The sequence below is a fragment of the Leucopleurus acutus genome (genome assembly GCF_964270905.1).
Source record: "Leucopleurus acutus genome assembly, chromosome: 16".
In the NCBI taxonomy this organism is placed as follows: Eukaryota; Metazoa; Chordata; class Mammalia; order Artiodactyla; family Delphinidae; genus Leucopleurus; species Leucopleurus acutus.
In genome coordinates this window covers 60,521,212-60,541,188 of record NC_139158.1, presented here as the reverse complement: position 1 = coordinate 60,541,188, position 19,977 = coordinate 60,521,212, and the positions used below count along the sequence as shown (strand labels likewise).

The 19,977-nt window shown below is 51.4% G+C and overlaps 1 protein-coding gene across 2 annotated transcripts; it reads left to right on the top strand.

The window, feature by feature from the left end:
• Window positions 1-1,354: 1,354 nt before the first annotated feature.
• RBCK1 (RANBP2-type and C3HC4-type zinc finger containing 1) lies at window positions 1,355-19,977 on the top strand. 2 transcript variants are annotated; one of them, XM_082857727.1, is made up of 12 exons: window positions 1,355-1,791; window positions 2,853-2,997; window positions 9,337-9,430; window positions 9,542-9,740; window positions 10,930-11,051; window positions 11,131-11,304; window positions 12,507-12,667; window positions 13,738-13,849; window positions 16,553-16,732; window positions 17,465-17,563; window positions 17,891-18,034; window positions 19,030-19,977. In XM_082857727.1, the coding sequence occupies exons 1-12, from the start codon at window positions 1,770-1,772 to the stop codon at window positions 19,108-19,110; spliced, it is 1,533 nt and encodes a 510-aa protein (XP_082713853.1). In that variant the 5' UTR covers window positions 1,355-1,769; the 3' UTR covers window positions 19,111-19,977. The 2 variants fall into 2 exon arrangements, with proteins under 2 accessions (XP_082713853.1, XP_082713852.1); XM_082857726.1 differs by having other exon boundaries at window positions 12,507-12,787.

Below are 19,977 nucleotides of genomic sequence, written 5' to 3'. Positions count from 1 at the left end.
GTCTGAGATTCCTTCATTCATTTAACGTAATCCATGGGCAACTATTGTGTTCAAAACTGTTCTAGACACCAGGAACACAGCAATGAGCAAAACACACAAAAGTCCCCATCCTCTGGAAGAGGGAAACAGGCAAAAGATAACCAAGATAGAGAAGTAAAATATGCTGTTAGATAGTAATACATGCTTTGGGAAAAAATGAAGCCAGGAAGGAGAATATAAAATGCTAGATTTAGGTGCGTGTGTGTGAAATTTCAGATAGATTGGACAGGGAAGACTTTTGGCTAAAGCCCAAAATAAAGGGGAAGAGAATCCATGAAGATATTTGGGCTATAGCAAGTGCAAAGGCCCTGAGGTGGGAGTGTGTCTGCCTTGTTCCAGGATCTGGAGGCCAATGGGTCTTGAGTGGAGCGAGCCAAGAGGATAGTATTCAGAGAAGGAGCGGCGGCAGTTGCAGGCCTTGGGGGGACCTCAGCTTTTACTTTGAGTGAGATGGGAGCTATTGGGAGTGTTTTGAGGAGTGGCATGGCTTGATTCTAACAGGGCCCTCTGGCAGCTGGGTGGAAAATGGATTGTAGTGACCAAAAGGGGAAGCCAGGAGCCCAATGAGGAGGCTGGTGCAGTACGCCGGAGGAGAAAGGATGGAGGTGGATTGGGATGGGGTGTGGAGGAGGTGAGAGGTGACAGATTCTGGAACTATCGTGCAGGCCGAGCCCATAGGATCTGTTGATCTATGGGATGAGGGGTGGGAGAAAAGTTCAGGGGTGGGAAGACTGGAGGATGCAAAGAGCTTCCAGCCTGTGCCCGGAGAAAATAAACTTCATTAGTGGCCCAATCAAAAGGTGGAGAGTGACCGCCGAGAGGCAGCGTCCGGCTGGCTAAGGGTGGGTTCCTGAGGCCGTCCGGCCTGGATTTAAATCCGGCTGCGTGGCCTCGGACAGATCAGAAACAAACAGAGCCTCTATTTCTTCTGCAAAACGAGCAAGGACCGGCCTGCCCGCCGCAGACCTGGCAGCTGGACTGAGCAGGGGCGGTCTCCACGTCGCTCCCCGCCCCTCCCGGCCCCGCCCACACCCCCCACCCCTCCCGCGGCGCTGCTGGCTAAGCTGCTCCGGTGAGTGAGGGTCTAGGAGTCCGGGTCCGGCCGGGGGAGGGGTGGGAACGCCTCGGACTGCGGGACAGAGCGCCCCGGACCGCCGAGATCCGGAGCAGGGGCCGCCGCCGGGTCGCCGGAACGGCGGGGAGACCCGGATCCCGCGAGACTCTTCCGCCCCACTTCCGGGGCCGCCACTTTCACTTTCTTTTCCGTGGAGGCTGCTCCCCTCCCTCTCCTGACTGACAGGGGCCGCTGCGCCGGGGAGGGAGTTGGGCTGAAATCCCGCGCCCCGGAGGGCGCTTTTCCCCAGCAGGGAAAAGGGGAGGCCCTCCTCGGGGACTCCCAGCGCCGCCGCTGTGCGTCGTCCCTCCCCGCAGCCAGGCCTGTCCCGTTTCCTCTGTTGCCCTTTGCGGGCTTGCCGTGGTGCCCCCTTTCACCTCCCACGCGGGGTCCCGGCCCGTTCCCTACCCCAGGCCCCATCCCCGGTCCGCGGGTAGTGTGATGCTACCCGACTGACACCGGGGACACCGAGGCACAAAGAAGGCTTGGGCCGCACCAGAGGTCACCGGCCTGGACTGAGTTGCTCGTGGTCGCCCGTCCTTTAGCAAGTGACCGGGAGGTGGCATTTCCCCGGAGCTGCAGCCCCTGCCTGGGGGGATGGGCACAACCACGCCAGATGGACGAGAAGATCAAGAAAGGTGGGCACAGCCTGGAGGCGACTGAGAAACTTCGGGGGTGGGGAGGGGGGAGGGGCATTAACCCTGTCGTCCCTCTACCCACCTGCCCCTCAGTTTCCTCCCTTGGGGCCTGGTTCTTTCCAGGGGCCTCTTGTCATTCATTTATTTGATGCCCCTGAGGCCTCAGTGGGCCAGCTCTGCTGGGAAGGGTGTAGGGAGCTCCCAGAGGACACAGGAGACCACCCAGGCTGGTGAGGGAGCAGACCTCAAGGGTCATTGCTTTCCCCCTGGCCCCTTCCACCCAGCGTGGGAGAACTTAAGTTAGGTCATGTCACCAACCTGCTCACATACCCTCCTGTGCTCCTTGTTCTTAGAACAAAGCCCAGAGCAGTTGGGTAGCCCACAGGCCTGCTGGCTTCGCTGACTTCTGCCTTCCCCCATTGGGCCCCTTGGTCATTCTGCTTGGAGCCCCACAGGTTTCTGTTCTAATCCAGCCATTTCTTGCCCAAGGCCTTTCCCCTTCCCTTTCTCTGTACCTGGAACACTTTTGCCCAACCAGGTCTTGACATACCCAACTTCTCCTTCACTTCTCAGCTTCAATGTCACCTCCTCCTAGAGGCTTTCCTGATTTCCTTACCCTGTTCACTTCCTTGGCAGCGTGGATCACAATCTGAATCTTTTCCTTTTGTTAAATTTGTTAATTGTCTTCTTACTGGGCTGGGAGGTCCATGAGAAGAGGGACCCTGTTTATCTTATTCACTGTTGAAGACCAGTTTCTGAGACAGTGATTGGCACAGTAAATGTTTGTTGTATAAATGAGCGGAAGTATGGGGGGACCTGGGAGTATGATGGGAAAACAGAACCAAATGAGCAGGGAGGGGGAGTGGGGAGTGGGAATGGGGAGTGACAAAGAAGGCCTCCCAGAGAAAAGGGACTTTTAAGCTGGGTGCTGAAAGATATGTAGGAGTTCACCAGGAAGACAGGAAGCAGCATGTACAAAGGATCACCTCCTTCCTCACCCCCTTAACCCCAGCTCCTGAAAAATAAACCCTGTGCTAACCTGCTTCCACTGTGGATTTCAGCTGAGGAGGTGGCCCAGAGACTCACCCGAGCAGTGGCTGGCGGGGATGAACAGGTGGCTATGCAGTGTGCCATATGGCTGGCAGAGCAACGGGTGCCCCTGAACGTGCAACTGAAGCCTGAGGTCTCCCCGACACAGGATATCAGGTGAGGAGTACGTAGCTGACGAGGGACTTAGGGCTTCCTGAACCCCAGTGGGCTGTGATATAGCCCGTTAAGTTATTCTTAATGGCAGGTTCTGGTGTCAGGAGACCTAGCTTCAAACCTCAGCTCTGTTACAAATCAACTCTGAGATCTAGGGCAGGTCACTTCACCTCTCAGAGTTTGTTTTTTTCATTTAAAAAATGGGGCAGGGCTTCCCTGGTGGCGCAGTGGTTGAGAGTCCGCCTGCCGATGCAGGGGACACGGGTTCGTGCCCCGGTCCTGGAAGATCCCACATGCCACGGAGCGGCTGGGCCCGTGAGCCATGGCCGCTGAGCCTGTGCATCCGGAGCCTGTGCTCCACAACGGGAGAGGCCACAAAACAACAGTGAGAGGCCCGCATACCACAAAAAAAAAATAAATAAATAAAAATAAAAAATGGGGCAATATCAGTAGCTGTTCTTAGAATTGTTAGGAGGTGTATTAGGGTGTTAGGTCTCATATAACAGAAAGAGACATATTAACAGTGGTATCAACAAGTTTGATGGTACACAGTCCAGATGTGGAGGCTCTGCTTCCTGCAGTCCTCAGAGACTCGTGCTTTTGTCTTGTTATGCCATTCATGGCCTCCATTCTGAGGTTCACCTTATGGTCCAAAATGGCTGTTCCAGTTCCAGCCATTGCATCATCATTCTTGTCAGCAGGAAGGAAGAAGGGAAGAAGGGCACCCCCTCCCACTCTCCTCTTAAGAACAGAGCTCAGAAAGTTGCACACACTTCTTCCACTTAACTCCCAAGGCCAGAACTTATTCTCACAGCCACACTCAGCTTGAAGGGAGGCTGTGAAATACAGCCAGGTATTGCACTAGAATTCAAGGCAAGGGTTAATGGATACTGTTAGTCTGCCCAAGGAGGCTTAAACTTGATGCTGAAATGCTTAGCGCAGTGCCTGGCACATGTTAATCACTCATTAAACATTGTTTTTTTCCTGCTTTTTTCCTGCTGTGTAGTAAGACAATAGTTTTACAGTTTCTAATTTTCAATGGTGGATCCCATTTGATTTTGTTTTATTGAGATATAATTGACAGACCATATTCAACAATTTAAACAGTTCACCAATTTAAAGTTTATAGTTCAAGGGTTTTAGTATATTCACAGTTGTGCAACCATCACTGTAACCAATTCTAGAACATTTTTTAAGAAACCTTGTAACCGTACTTTTTTTTTTTTTTTTTAATTTTTTTGGCTGCTCTGTGCCCTTTGAACCCATGCCCCTTGCAGTGGAAGCTTGGAGTCTCAACCACTGGCCACCAGGGAAGTCCCAAAACCCCATACCTGCTAATAATCACTCCTTATCTCCCTACCTTTTTTTCCCCAATCCCCCCAACCTTAGGCAAACACTAATTTACTTTCTATCTCTAGCAATTTGCCTATTCTGGAAATTTCATATAAGTGGAGTCATACACTATATAACCTTTTGTGTCTGGCTTCTTTCACTTAGCATCATGTTTTCTAGATTCATCCATGTTGTAGCACGTATCAAAACTTCATTCCTCTTTATGACTGAATAATAATCCATTGTACGGATATACCATATTTTCTTTATTAATCAGTTGATGGACATCTGGGTTGTTTCTACTTTTTCGGCTAACATGTACAACGCTGCTATGAGCATTTGTGTCCAAGTTTTTATATGGACATATTTTTTCCCCAGTTTTTTATGGCTGTGTTGGGTCTTCGTTGCTGTGCCTGGGCTTCTCATTGCGGTGGCTTCTTGTGTTGCGGAGCATGGGCTCTAGGGGCGCGGACTTCAGTAGTTGTGGCTCGAAGGCTGTAGAGCTCAGGCTCAGTAATTGTGGCGCACGGGCTTAGTTGCTCTGCGGCATGTGGGATCTTTCCGGACCAGGGCTCGAACCCGTGTCCCTTGCGTTGGCAGGCGGCTTCTTAACCACTGCGTCACCAGGGAAGCCCTCCCCAGTTTTACTGAGATATAATTGACATATATAGTTCGTTTAAGGTATTGTGACTTTTATAATAAGAAATATATATTTGTCTTCTTCCTGTTCTTGGTACAGAACTCCTAAAACACTTGGAATTTCTTAAGTGATGAGAATGATAAAGGTGCCTTTTGTTATGTTAGTGAGGTGACTCTTGGACTGCCCCTAGATCACCTAAGGATGGGGGCTGGTCATCAGAGGAACCAATCCTGTGATTAGAGGATTGGAACCTTCAGTCCCATCACCCTGATCTCGGGGGAGAGGAAAAGGGCTGGAGGTTGAATCGATCATCAGTGGCCAATGGATTAATCAATCATGCCCATGTAATGAAGCCTCCATAAACACTCAAAAAGGGTTTGAAGAGCTTCCAGGTTGGAGATTTGGAGAGAATTGCACCCCTTCTCACATACCTTGCCTATGCATCTCTTCTTTGTGGCTGTTATAGGCTTTTATAATAAACCAGTAATATAGAAAGTAAATATTTCTCTGAGTTCTGTGAGCTGCTCTAGCAAAATAATCAAACCCAAGGAGGAGGTCGTTGGAATCCCTAACCTATAACCAGTCAGTCAGAGAACAGGTGACAACTTGGGCTTTCAATTGGTGTGTGAAGTGGTGGGGCAGTCTTGTAGGACTGAGCCCTCAACCTGTGGAAGCTGACGCTGTCTCTGGGTAGAGAGTGCCAGAATCGAGCCCTGCTGCTGTCTGAAAATTGCTTAGTGGTGTGTGGGAAGCCTTCCCCCTCCTCCCCCTTCCACAGGTTGGAAATTGAGCCTCAGAACCATTTTAGGTGTATGACATAATGATTTAATATATGTATGTATTGTGGAATGATTACCACAGTAAGTTTAGTTAACATCCATTGCCTCACATAGTGATAAATTATTTTTTCTTGTGATGACAACTTTTAAGATTTACTCTCTTAGCAATTTTCAAATGTATGATACAATATTGTTAACTATGGTCACCATGCTGTACATCACTTCCCCAGAACTTATTTATCTTAAAACAGGAAGTTGTACCTTTTGACCACCTTCACCCCCCTCCCTGCCAACCAGTCTATTCTTTTTCTCTGACATCGGTTTTTTTTAAATCCACATATAAGTGAGATCATACAGTATTTGTCTTTCTCTGTCTGACTTATTTCACTTAGCATAATGACCTCAAGGCCCATGTTGTTGCAAAGGGAAGGATTTCCTTCTTTTTATGGCTGAATAATATTCCATTGTGTATATATACTGTACATGGAAACAACCTAAGTAACCATGAATGAATAAAGAAAATGTGGTGTATATGTATACAATGGACACATATTTTCATTTCCCATTCTGTGGGTTGTCTTTTCACTGTATCGATAGTGTCCTTTGAAGCACAAGTTTTTAATTTTGACGAAGGACTGTTTATCTGTTTTCTTCTGTTGTTTGCGCTTTTGACGTCATCTAAGAAACCACTGCCTCATACATGGTCATAAAGGTGTATCCCTATTTATTTTTTTAAGAGGTTTATAGTTATAGCTCTTACATTTAAGTCTTTGATCCCTTTTGAGTTAATTTTAGTATATGGTGTGAGGTCCAACTTCATTTTTTTGCTTGTGAATATCTAGTTATCACAGCATTATTTTTTTTAATTAATTAATTTATTTATTTATTTTTGGTTGCATTGGGTCTTTGTTGCTGCACACAGGCTTTCTCTAGTTGCGGTGAGCGTGGGCTGCTCTTCGTTGCGGTGCATGGGCTTAATTGCGGTGCGCGGGCTTCTCTTTGTGGTACGCAGGCTTCTCATTGCGGTGGCTTCTCTTGTTGCGGAGCACGGGCTCTAGGCTCTAGGCACTTGGGCTTCAGTAGTTGCGGCTCAGTAGTTGTGGCTTGTGGGCTCTAGAGCACAGGCTTAGTAGCTGTGGCACACGAGCGTGTGCTCCGCAACGGGAGAGGCCACAACAGTGAAAGACGCCCGCGTACCACACACACAAAACAACAATAACAAAAAAAACCCATACCACTACACACAGCTTGTTTACATCAGTTATACTTGTTACTGCCACAGCATAATTTAATTAGCTGTTACATCAATCAATAAAACATGAGTGCTAAAAGAGAATTGTGTCTATGAAAACTAAGTTGATTGCTTTAGAAAGACAAGATAGAGATGAGGCACCAAAAAAAACTGTTATCATTTTAGGGTGGGACAGTTGTAAAACAATATGGTAAAAATCCAGAAGGGCTCTGTACTCAGATGCTTTGAGAGTGTAAGTTTTTTTTTTTGGGGGGATCTTCCCGGACCGGGGCACGAACCCGTGTCCTCTGCATCGGCAGGCGGACTCTCAACCACTGCGCCACCAGGGAAGCCCCGAGGGTGTAAGTTTTTGCTCCACTTTAAAGAAGCTGATACTGGAAGTCATAGACCATGTATAAGGCGTGTGGTTCATACAAAAAGAAACAATCATGGGGAACTCCAGTAGCAGATTTGTACTCAAGAAAAGCCATTGGCCTTTTACCTAGAGATTGGCCATTGAATGTGCATTTGTATCCTGTAAGGTAAAATTGTTAAAGTCTGCAGCTGTTTTTGCAGTTCTCTGCTTTAACGATTTTTCTGACTAACTGATCACCACTGATCCTGATGACATTAGATATAAGGGTTCCAACTGTATTTTTCTGTTATTGGTGTTAAGGTTATAGCTTTTAGATTTTGTTTCCTAAGTAAAATTCAGGCTTCTATGCTTTGCCACTAGGTTGATTCTAAAAATGTAAACCCACTAAAATAGCATTTATAGTATTTTGATTATGGAAATATTACTCAGTGTAGAATAAGTAGTGCAGGTGAAACTTTATGCACTTTCATGTTTCAAAACCCCTGTTGCTTGAAGAAGAATGTCTTGAAGGTTAAGATCTCGTCCTTCTTTAAATTTCCTTTTACTTTTCTTCCATTCTCCTGCATCAGCCTCAGCTATTCTTTTTTTTTTTTTTTTTCTTGTATGTCAAAAACTTTTCACGTGGAGAGGTGGATGGTAAACTTTTGGTGTCTATACATGTCTAAAAATTTCTTATTTCCCTGTTAGTTGGCTGGGTGTTGAAAATCATTATCCTGAGGAATTTTGAGGTATTTTCTGGAGTATTTTTAAAGCAAGTCTCAGATTTTAGTTCATTCATAAGTAATTTGATATGTCTTTAAAAAATGACTTTAAAAAAACCCTCAATACCATTATTACACCTAAAAAATTAACAATAATTACTTAAAATTCCCTAATACTGTATTTATATTCAACTTCCCTTGATTATCTTGTTAGTGTTTTTTTTGGGGTTTTTTTTGGCCATACCACATGGCTTGCAGGATCTAGTTCCCCAACCAGGGATTAAACCTGGGTCCCCAGAGTCCTGACCACTTGTAACTCCCTCGTTAGTGTTTGTTATAGTTGGTTTGTTCCAGTCAGGAGCCAAACGAGATCAAATAGCATTTCTTAATGTTGTCTGAGTCTCTTTTATTCACTTTCTCTATTTTTAGTGCCATTAATTTTTTTGAAGAAACCTGGTCTTTGACCTCCAGAATTCTCCCACATTCTGAGTTTATGAATTGCCTCCTCATGGTGTAATTTAATATCTCTCATTTTCCTTGGGAACTTGTAGTTTGACCTGAAGGTTAGGATAGTAAGGAGTCACTGTTACATTCAAAGGAATTCTTCCTCATTTTCTGATTGTTTCTTGCTGTTCTTGCTTTAAGGATGCGGCATTTTCCCAAATCACTGTGGAGGTTCTAAGTGGGCTTTCCTGTTATTGTTCTACACCCTAATTTTTCTGTGTCTTGGGATCAGTTCTGTTTTTTTTTGTCTTAGCCCTCCCTTTTCATGCTTTTGGTCTTCCAAAAAAGTTTGAGCATCTTTGAGAAGGTTGGTGTTTAAAACCGCTTTCTGTGGAATAATACTGTTTGGGTTGAAATCCTGCTTCTAACAGTTATTGATTGTTTACTGGGCAGAGCCACTGTAACCTATCTGTGCCTCCTGTTTTCATCTCTAAAATAGGGGTGACAACAGTACCTGCCTCATGTGTTCACTGAGAGGATTACATGAGTTAATACATGTTAAGTGTTTTGAAGAGTCTTGGCATACAGTTAATAACTGTTGTGGTTTGGCTAAGGCGCCAATAATAGCCAATAATAGAAGAGGTTGGAGAGCTTGGGAGGGGCCAGAGCATGGAGGCCCTTGCCATGCCACAGTGAGTTTGGATTTTATTCTGAGAGCCATGTGGAGCCATTGCAGGGGCCTAAGCAGCGAGTTCTGACACAGGAATCACAGGGGAGTGGGAATCCAGGAGCTGGCTGGCGGCTGAGGTTGGACCTGCGGCCCCTTGCCCTCCCCGCAGGCTGTGGGTGAACGTGGAGGATGCGCAGTTGCACACGGTCACTATCTGGCTCACGGTGCGGCCTGACATGACGGTGGCCTCCCTCAAGGACATGGTGAGTGAGGGGGCACAAGGAAGACGCGTCAGGGCGGAGGTCCCCCTTTTGTCCTGCCTCTCTCTACTCTGCGCCTCCCTCCCCACACTCCCTCTGCATCCTCCCTGCCAGGTGTTCCTGGACTATGGCTTTCCGCCAACCCTGCAGCAGTGGGTGATTGGGCAGCGCTTGGCCCGGGACCAGGAGACCCTGCACTCCCACGGGGTGCGGCGGAACGGGGCCAGTGCCTACCTCTATCTGCTGTCAGCCTGCAACACCTCACTCAACCCTCAGGAGCTGCAGCGGGAGCGGCAGCTGCGGATGCTGGAGGGTGAGGCTCTGCTCCAGAGCGGCATGCACTCTCCTGAGGTTGTAGGGGAGAGGGAGCAGGGAGCAGAGCCCAGGGGCTTTCGTCAGGAACGTGCCTGGAAGACCTTATCCGTAGTGGGGAAGAGAGGACAAAGGACACCCCAGGAAGGAGCCATTTGGGGAACCATTTAGAGAACAGCTGGTCTAGGGGAGAGGGGCTGAGTTCAGTCCCTGCCCTGGCATTTATCAGCTGTGTGACCTCAGGCAAGTCTCTTCTCGTCTCTGCTCTTCAGTTTTCTAAATCTGTAAATTGGATATGATAATAGCTAGTTTTTACTCTAAATTTTTTACTTCTTATTCTGAAATATTTCAGACCTACAGAAAAGTTGCAAAATTGTATAAAGAATTGTATAACGAATTCCCATGTGCTTTTCATGTGGATTCCCCAGATATTAACATTTGACTATATTTGTTTTGCTTTATCATTCTCTCAGTATTTATTTATGCATAAGTAATTTTTTGGAACTGTTATGAGAGTAAGTTGCAGACACGTTGTCCCTTTCCCCCAAATACTTGTGTGTATTTCCTTTAAAAAAAAAAAAGGCTCATTTTCTCACTACATACACCTATCAAACTTAGGAAATTAACATTGATACGGTCCATTGATCTAATGGGCAGATCTTGCTCAAATTTTACCAGTTGTCTCACTAATGTCCTTTATAGTGAAAGACCTGGCCCTTGGCCTCGGTGTCTCACAGTCTTTTTCAATCTTTGGTCTCCTTTCTTCCCTTGGCTCTCCTGTTGTTTGAAGAGTCCAGGCCAGTTTTGTTTTTTGTTTTTCTGTCCCATGTGCCCTCATGAATGGATTCAGATTCAGTATTTTGGCAGGACTACCTCAGAAGTGGTGTTCGACCCTCTAGGTGCTACACTTAGGAGCACAGGAGATCAGTTTTCAAACAGGGTTTTTAAGCTGGGAGGCCCCAGGAGCAGTCGTGGGTGGAGGAGGGGCTCTGACCCCTGGGAGCCAGGACACTCGGCCAGGTCTGGACCCACCCGGCAGGACCACCGAGCTGGAGACTCCTCCGGAAGGAGGGAGATAGAAGGGGGCGGGGTAGGGGGGTGGTCAGTGCAGAGCCCGGGGTTCCTGGCTGGCCCAGGGTGTGGATGAAATGGGCTGCAGGGATCCGCCACCCCTGAACCCTCCTCCCCAGATCTGGGCTTCAAGGACCTCACGCTGCAGCCACGGGGCCCCCTGGAACCAGTCCCCCCGAAGCCCGGGGGCCCCCAGGAGCCGGGGCGGGGGCAGAACGACGCCGCGCCAGAGCCCCCGCCGGTAAGCTGCCCAGTGCGCGCCCCTGCACCCCTGACCTGCCCGTCTCGTCTCCCTGCGCTCACCGCCCCTCTGCCCCCAGGTGGGCTGGCAGTGCCCTGGCTGCACTTTCATCAACAAGCCCACGCGGCCCGGCTGCGAGATGTGCTGCCGGGCGCGGCCCGAGGCTTACCAGGTCCCTGCCTCGTACCAGCCGGACGAGGAGGAGCGAGCGCGTCTGGCCGGTGAGGAGGAGGCGCTGCGCCAGTACCAGCAGGTGGGCGCGGACCCCGGACAGACACCTGCAGACTGGACGGGGGAGGCATAGGCCAGGAAGGGAGGCACCTCCACATTGCCGCTCCTCCCCCTGTTGCTGCCCCCTCCTGATCACACCACTGGTGGTGACCCTGCACTTGACTGTGACCGGCCTCTCCCTGAGCTCATCCTGTCGCTAGGACCCTGCTCCCCGGCTGTGATGCACATCCAAGCTTATCTGACACCCCCCCCCCCCACCACAGTGGGCTGTGGCGCTGCCCCTGGCTTTGACTTACACTCTCACTGTGCACACGAGAGTACCGGGCTCTGACCCCAACATCCTAGCTGAGACCCTGACCACTCCCCCATCCGCCGCCCCTTTGTCCGCCTGTGACCTCGCTCTTGCTCCACTCAGCCCTGACCTCATTCTGAATCCTACTATTCCTGACCTCCCCTTCCTCCCTGGCTGTGGCCCACCCAGACTTCCTAGGATCTTGGACCTAGCCCTTCACCGCTCCCTGGGAGGTTGACCCAGCCCTCCGTCCTGCTCCTCCCACAGTCCCACCCCCATCATGTTACGCACGCATTGATTACACAGATACCTAACCCTGAGCGTTCGCCCATTCTGATCGGATGCTCCCATCCCCCACTTGGACCCAGTCTGCCCTTGTCCCACCCCGGCCATGACCTCACTGCTGGTCCCATCTACAGCTTTGGCCCGGACCCTGTTCTCTCCCACCTTGCTCAGCTCCCTCGCTTTATCACCACCTCCCATACCCCTGACCTATTCTGTGGCCTCGACCCGGCTCTGGCTTCACCCCCCTGGCCCTAGCCCTGCCCTGCTTCTTGGCAGAGATGGGAGCCCTGCTACTCCTGACTCCCCGCTCAGACCCTGGCCCCTTCCTTTCCAAACGCCATCGCTCCCTGGCTTGACACTAGGTTGCAGCCTTAACCTGCCAGTGCCTGGCCCACCTCCTGCCCCACCCCCACCCCACCCCCCTGTTTTCTCGCCTCCCGCCCCGCCCTGCTCCCGGCCCCTCCCTTCCCAGCATCGCCTGCGCCTAACCTCAGCCTGCCCAGTCCCACCCCCACCGCAGGATTCTGCTTCGCCCCCCCCAACCCTCCCCGCCGGCCGGCAGGTTTGACCCATCCCCTGGTCCTGCGCCCTTCTGGCCCGCCCCTGAGACCCTGACCCGCCCCGCGGTCCCACCCCCGTGTGCCCAGCGGAAGCAGCAGCAGCAGGAGGGGAACTACCTACAGCACGTGCAACTGGATCAGCGGAGCCTGGTGCTGAACACCGAGCCTACCGAGTGTCCCGTATGCTACTCGGTGCTGGCGCCCGGCGAGGCCGTGGTGCTGCGTGAGTGTCTGCACACCTTCTGCAGGTGCGGCCCTGACCCCACCCCCAGCGATGTAGTTCCTCACGGCTGCGCAGTACCCATGGCTGAAAGGGGGTGGGGCGCAGTGCTCTTACATCTCCTTGGACGCCCACAGAAACCTGCGAGGTAGGCACTCTCTCCCCTTTTTGCAGAGGAGGAATGTGAGGTACAGAGAGGCCAGCAACTTGCTCGAGGCCACACAGCTCAGGCATTCTGTCGCCAGAGCATGCGACCTTCCACACAACCGCCAGGCCCATGTAAGGCCTGGGTTCTGGCCTGGCAGCCCGTGCCAACCCTGCCCTGACCCTCGCTGGTGGACAGTCTGCCCTCTGAGGCTCCACACCTGGCCCTGGGCTGTGGAGAAGGTGTCCTTCTTCACAGCACACATTTGATGAGCTTTCCTGGGTGCCAGGGACTGGGCTAGGCCTGGGGATCCAGGAGTGAACAAAAAAGCTCATTTTCCGCCTCCTGAAGCTTACATTCCTGTGGGCAGGCCGATCTTAATCAAATAATCACTGATATAATTGTAAATTGTGCCAAATGCTAAGTACCAGTGGATTATGGTAAAAGTAACAGAGGCCCTGCCCTACAAGAGGTCTGGGAAGCCCCTAGGGAGGCTGCACCTGAGCAGACCAGGGGGTCCAAAGTGGGTATGTGCCTGGCCTGCCTGTGGCAGCAAGGGGTCAGTGTAGCTGGAGCAGAGGGATGGAGGGGGTTAGGGGATGGGGACAGAGAGGTATTAGGGAGGGTGAGTCACCGGGGCTCTCAGGTTTGCTCTGGGTGGGATGGGATGAGAGGCTGTGGGGAGGGACATGGTAGACCCAGGGAGCCCAGTGAGGAGGCTCCTGCAGTCCTGCAGGTGAGGTGATGGGACCTGGGCCGGAGTGATAAGGGTGGCAGTGGGGGGGACAGAAGTGATGGGTTGGTGGAAGGGATCGGAAGGAAGGGAGGTATTGAGGAGAAGCCCGCCTGGGGTCAGGCCTCACCATGTGAGGGCTGGAGTTCTGGGGGCTGGAGTCCTGGGGGATGGGGTTCAGATGACCCCTAACCTCCCCACCCTTTCATACCTCTCCCAGGGAGTGTCTACAGGGCACCATCCGTAACAGCCAGGAGGCTGAGGTTGCCTGCCCCTTCATTGACAACACCTACTCATGCTCGGGCAAGCTGCTGGAGAGGGAGATCCGGGCGGTAAGGCCTGGGGGAGGAAGGGGCACACCCCCTGTCCCAGGGAACTGGGCCCTGAGCTGGCAGGTGGGAACTGGTTTGAGAGTCCCAGTCTCAGGCACCAGTCATTTATCAAGAGCTTTTTCCATGTGGGATGCTGGAAGCCCAAGGGGTGGGCAGGACAGGAACTAGGGGAAATACCTAGTAAAGAAAACACCCTTATGAAGAAAAGACAGCAGAGCAGTTAGCAGGGGGTAATTCTGGGGCCAGATGGCCTGGTGACCTCAGGTCAGATACGCAGCCTCTCTGTGCCTCTGTTTTCTCATCTTGGTTGGGGTCAGAGACTTAGTTTCTATTTCAAGGGTTGTGAAGATTATAGTGGAAGACACGTGTAAAGAATTTGGAGTAGTGCTTGATACGTGGTATCAGTTAGCCCTTGTATCAGTTAGCTTCTGCTGTGTAACAGATTACTCCAGACTCAAAACAACCACCATTTATTTAGCTTATGAATCTGCAAGTTAGCAGTTTGGGTTGGGCTTAGCTGGATGATTCATCTGGTCCAGGTTGGGCCTCGCAGAGCTCAACTGGGCTTAGCTGGACTGGTGTGATGGTCTTATCTGTGATGGCTGGGATGACAGGGCCTCTTTCCACTTTGGTCTCATCCACCCCAGGCTGGCCAGGGCCTGCTCATGTGCTGGTGTCTCAAGGATCAAAGAGCAGCCAGTGCAGGGGCGCTTTCCAAGGCTGCTCACTTGCTCCTGTCCCTTTGGCCAAAGCAGGTCACATGCTTAAGCCCAGAGTTTGTGTGGGAGGGAACCACCCAAGGGTGTGGAGTTGGGGAGACATGAACAAATAGGGGCCACTCCTCCAGCAACCTTTCACAGGGCTGTATGTGTCTGCATGTGTGTGTTTTCTATTATTATTAATGTTATTATTATCGAGTTATGCCCCTGACTGCTGGTCATCTTGAACAAGTGCTCTCCCTTCTCTGCGCCTCCATTTACCCATCTGTAAAGTGGACTGTTGGACTTGATCATTGGTTTTTAAACTGCTGGGGAATGGCCTTCCCAGAATTGGGCGTCTTGGAATTCCCAGACCAACATGGAGGCAGGGCCAAAGGTGGCTGAGGTCCAAATGAGAGACCCCCATCACCGCATATACAAGACCCCGTTTCTCCACATCACTTCTGCCTATTTCCTACGATGCTGCTTCTCAGAACCCCCTAAACTTTACCGAGTATTTCCTGGCACCTAAGGGGTTCTGCCTCAGGGGAAAGAGGGCAGACAGAAGGAGTGGACCTTTGGGAACTCCCAGCCTTTACACTAAGAGAAACCCCGTTTTTAACTGTTGTTTGTGGGGCAGCTGAGAAGGGCAGCTCTGGCTTCCTTACTCTTGCCTGGAGAGGCCCCAAGACATAGATCATTCCATATGTCCTGGCACCCACAGTCGCTGCCCAGAGGCTTTCCCTATAAAACCCACCTCTTCCAAGGGGCATTGTGATGGGGCCAGAGTTCATGCCAAGGAGCTGCAGGGCTCATGCTTCCCTGGAGCCCCTGGACGTTGACCGAAGCCTCAGAGAATAGTCAAGTGTGGCGGAGAAGGAGGAAGGGGCAGGGATCAGCAGAGTAATGCAGTGGAGGTTGTTTTACAAAAAACATGCCTAAACCACAAGAACCAGAACAGAAATCAAGGAGGAAAATCACCCACCGACTCTGCCATCCCAGAGAATCTCTGATGGCATTTTCTCCTGTTTCCTTTGGTGTCTCTGGATAGACATGTTTTTTTTTCTTTTTAAATTAACTATTAAGGTATACCTTGCACACAATAAAATTTGTCCATTGTAAGCATGCAGTTAGATGAGTTTTGACAAATGTAACTCTTAAGACTATCACTCAGTAAAGATATAGAACATAGGCATGATTTTTACCTCATTGTAACCAGTGTAGGGACAACAGCTTTTGCTATTTTGCTACAAAACCTTCCTAAAGATTATTATAAATCTCTATGGCATACATCCTGTTTAGTTCTCCTCTCTTAATAATTCCAGTTTCTGGAATTATTAATAATTAATATCAATAATTATTAATATTAATTATTATTAATAGTTCCTTCCAGTTTGTAAGGAATGCTTCAGGGAACATTTTCCATGGTGTCTCTTCCTTCTTATGTATTATTTTCTTAGGATAAACTTGTAGAAGTAGAATAAGTCTCAAAGGGTCAGAAAAGTTTGGGATGGTTGAAACATTATTGCCACGTGGCTTTCTCAGAGTGCTGTGTACCAGGATGCTAGTTTAACCACATCTTCCTGGAATTGCTTGTTATTGTTTTTGTCCACTTTTTCCCCTTTTTAAAAGATTGTGGTAAAATATGTATAACATTTGCCATTTAACCATTTTTAAAGTGTACAGTTCTGTGGCATTGGGTGTAGCCACATTTGTGCAATCATCCATCTCCAGAACTTTTAACCTACTTTTTTTTTTCCTTTTTTTTTTTTTGGCTGAGCCATTCGGCTTGCGGGATCGAGCCCACGTCCTATGCAGTGGAAGCACAGAGTCCTAACCACTGGACTGCCAGGGAATTCCCTTAACCCACTTTTTGAATGGAGTTTTTAACACTGCTATGTTGGACTTTATGGGTTGGGGGCTTCCTGAGGGATATTTGGTGGCCAGGAGGGCACATTGTCAGGTGTTCTGAACCCAGAGCACCAAGGTTGTGGTCTGCTGGCAGCTCCTGAGCCCTGAGGATTACCAGCGATTTCTGGACCTGGGCATCTCTATTGCGGAAAACCGCAGTGCCTTCAGCTACCACTGCAAGACCCCGGACTGCAAAGGATGGTGCTTCTTTGAGGATGACGTCAACGAGTTCACCTGCCCTGTGTGTTTCCACATCAACTGCCTGCTTTGCAAGGTGGGGACAGGGACCCACACTGCCCAGTCACTCTGGTCCTGCCAGGAGCTCACTGCCATTCCGAGTTTGTTCTCCTGGGAAGGGAGCTGGGATACTGACCTGGTTGCAATGACTTAGAGCTGTGTGTCAGTGGCCAGGCTTGGCTTGGGCCCTGATCTGAGCCTAAGCCTTAGACTGAGCCCTGAATCCGGACTGAGCCTCTGAATAATCCTGGCCCCAGACTGAGCCCCGATCCTGGCCTCTGATGAACCCCGATCCCTCACAGACCAACCCCAGCCCTAGCCCCAGGCCGAGTGTCAACTCCTGTCCTGAACTGAGCCCTGCCTGACCCTCACCTCAGGCCGTCCCTGCCCTCATCCTCTCAACAGGTGACCACAGTAGAGACTGGTCTTGGGCGAGTAGGCAGGGCTGAGCCTGCTCGCAGCCCTGCAAGCTCACTCTCAGAGCATTAGGCCTACAGCCAGGGCAGAACACAGCCGGCGACGAGGGGCTGCGGTTTAGGGATTTCTGTGCCTGTCAGGACTTAAAATAAATAGGTGTATATGATTATTATCATATGTGCTGACCCTGGCTTCACCTCCCTGGCCTCAGGGTGTGTGTGGTTTACAAAGGAAGGCTCTGTCACTGACACCACGTAGGAGCATTAAGTGCTTATGTGGATGCCTGCTCCGGCCCTCACCTCTCTAACTCCCTGGGGAACTTTCTCACCTCGAGCCCCTCATCCTGCTGCAGGCCATCCACGAGCAGATGAACTGCAAGGAGTACCAAGACGACCTGGCCCTGCGGGCTCAGAACGACGTGGCTGCCTGGCAGACGACGGAGATGCTGAGGGTGAGGCTGGGTCAAGGCTGAGGGCCGGGGATTTGAGTTTTGGGGAGGGATGGGGACTTCTCTGAAAGGACTGTGGTTCATCCAGCCCTGGAGGCTTGAGCTCCTGCTGGCATCACTCACATCCAGAGATGGAACTCGGGACAAGTGGCGAGCAGCAGGGAGTGTCCGGGTGGAGAGAGGAGACTGCAGAAGCATGGGAGAGGAGCCTGGGTGGAGCAGCATGGGAGAGTGATTCCGCGACTCAGGGGGGTGGCCGGTTTCTCTCTGCAGTGGGGCGGGGGCCAGGGAGCGGGGCTGGGCCTAAGGTCAGCACCTGCTCTGCTGCAGACCATGCTGCAGCAGGGCGAGGCCATGCACTGCCCACAGTGCCAGATCGTGGTGCAGAAGAAGGATGGCTGTGACTGGATCCGCTGCACTGTCTGCCACACCGAGATCTGCTGGGTCACCAAGGGTCCTCGCTGGGGCCCCGGGGTGAGTCCCCAGGGAGCAGAGGTCTCAGGGGTGCTGTGGGAGAGTGCCTGAGAGTAGAGATTGAACAGGTCAGCCCATGGGCCAGTTCTAACCCCACTGCCTGCATTTGTGTAGCTCGTGAACTAAGAACGTTTTTTACATCTTTTAAAGTGGTTGAACGTATCAAAAGAAGAATATTTCATGACATGTAAAAATTATATGAAAGCCGAATTTTAGTGTCCATAAGTAAAGTTTTGTGGGAGCCCTGCTCATGCGTTTGCATACTGTCTGTGGCTGCTTTGGCACTACAAAGGCAGAGACCGACTGGCCGGCAGGGAACTGTCTTGCCCTTTACAGAAATGTTGGCCCAGCCCAGCCCTAGAGGACAGCGACCAAGGGTGCGGGTGGGAGTCGGAGGTAGAGGGGTGGGTCCCTGGCTCTGGCACACACTGACCATGTGGTTAGGCTGTTACTCCCTTCTCTGAGTCACAGTTTCTTCGTCTGTGAAGTGGAGATGATAGCTGGGCCTCAGGTTTATTGTCAGAATCAAATGAAAGAATGCAAGAGCAGTGCTTAGCGCGGGGCATCTGTCACATGGTGAGCACGCGCATGGTGGCTCATGGTGGCTGTCGTTGGGAGGAGTGTTCCTGGAATTGGGGCTCGGCGTTATCCGTACAGGCAGACAGTGAGACAGGTGGAGGCTGAAGGAACACTCTCATGCCGCCAGTGTGCTGACCCACCCCGAATATGCAAAAATCCATCAAGTCCTCTCTGTCTCCAGACCACAGAATTGAGGCTGCTACGGGAGCCCAGAAAGGCCGCCCAGAAAGGCCTTAACGGCTGCCTCCATCCGGTAGCTGGGGCTGAGAGGGTCATCTTAGCAGGGGGGTGTGCCCGACCCAAGGCCCAGGGTGGGAGTCTGTGCTTTGGGGGTGTGATGGAGTGCATGGTGGAGGGGGAGGGGCCCGCTGTCTTCACTGTCCTGACCTTTTCTCCTCTCCCCGCTCATCCTCTAGGGCCCGGGAGACACCAGCGGGGGCTGCCGCTGCCGGGTGAATGGGTCTCCTTGCCACCCCAGCTGTCAGAACTGCCACTGAGCTGAGGATGGCCTGGTCCCCATGCTGACCCAGCCCCACATCTGCAAGCTGCTGTGGGACAGGGCTGGTGCTTTGGCTCTGATTTCTGGCCTGGGAGATGCCTTTGCGCTTGGCTGAGACAGGGGCCCTGAAGAGGCCAAGGCCCCTGAGCTGTGTGGATGGACTTGTTTGCTGTGGGCATTGCAGAGGCCCTGCCTGAGCTGGCCATTGTCCGCGGCTGTATCTGCCCCAGTGCCTTTGCCCTTCCCCTGGGGCTTGCCAGCCAGACCTTTCATCTCCTCTCTGTGGCTCCCATCTCTGCCTAACCCAGCTTTAAACACAGCCCTGGCCGGAGGCCTTGCTGGATGGAGCCTCTGAGAGCCCCGTGTGAGTCCACACTTCCCTCATCCACCTCCCTCGTCTGCAGGACGCTGAGCACTCACAGCCTCCCACCTCCCCTGTTGGCTTTCTGGGGGTGACTTTTCTCTGGCTTTGCTGTTGGAGGCCTGGGGCTTCTTAGAATTGCTGCTAATTCTGCTCAGAGCCAAGAGGGAGACCTGGCAGTTTCTAAAGACAGCCCAGCCGGCCCAGCTTCCGTATCTCCCTCTTTGCCGCCTGTGTAAACTAATTAAAATGGTTTCCCAGGAAGGGATGAGTGTGATGTCGTGCGAGGGAGCAAAAGGGTCATGGGCTGTGACTCTACACGGAGACAGGCAGGATCCCAAGCTCTCTGGAATTGCAGCCAAAAGTTGATGTGTTGGCCCCTGTCGGTGTAGAACGAAGGTGCGGCTGAGCACTGGGACACTTGCGCTGGACTGAGCACCCCTGCGCCCACTCGAGGGGCAGGATGCTCTGGGTCAACGTTGGCCTGGACAGGCAGCTTGCAGT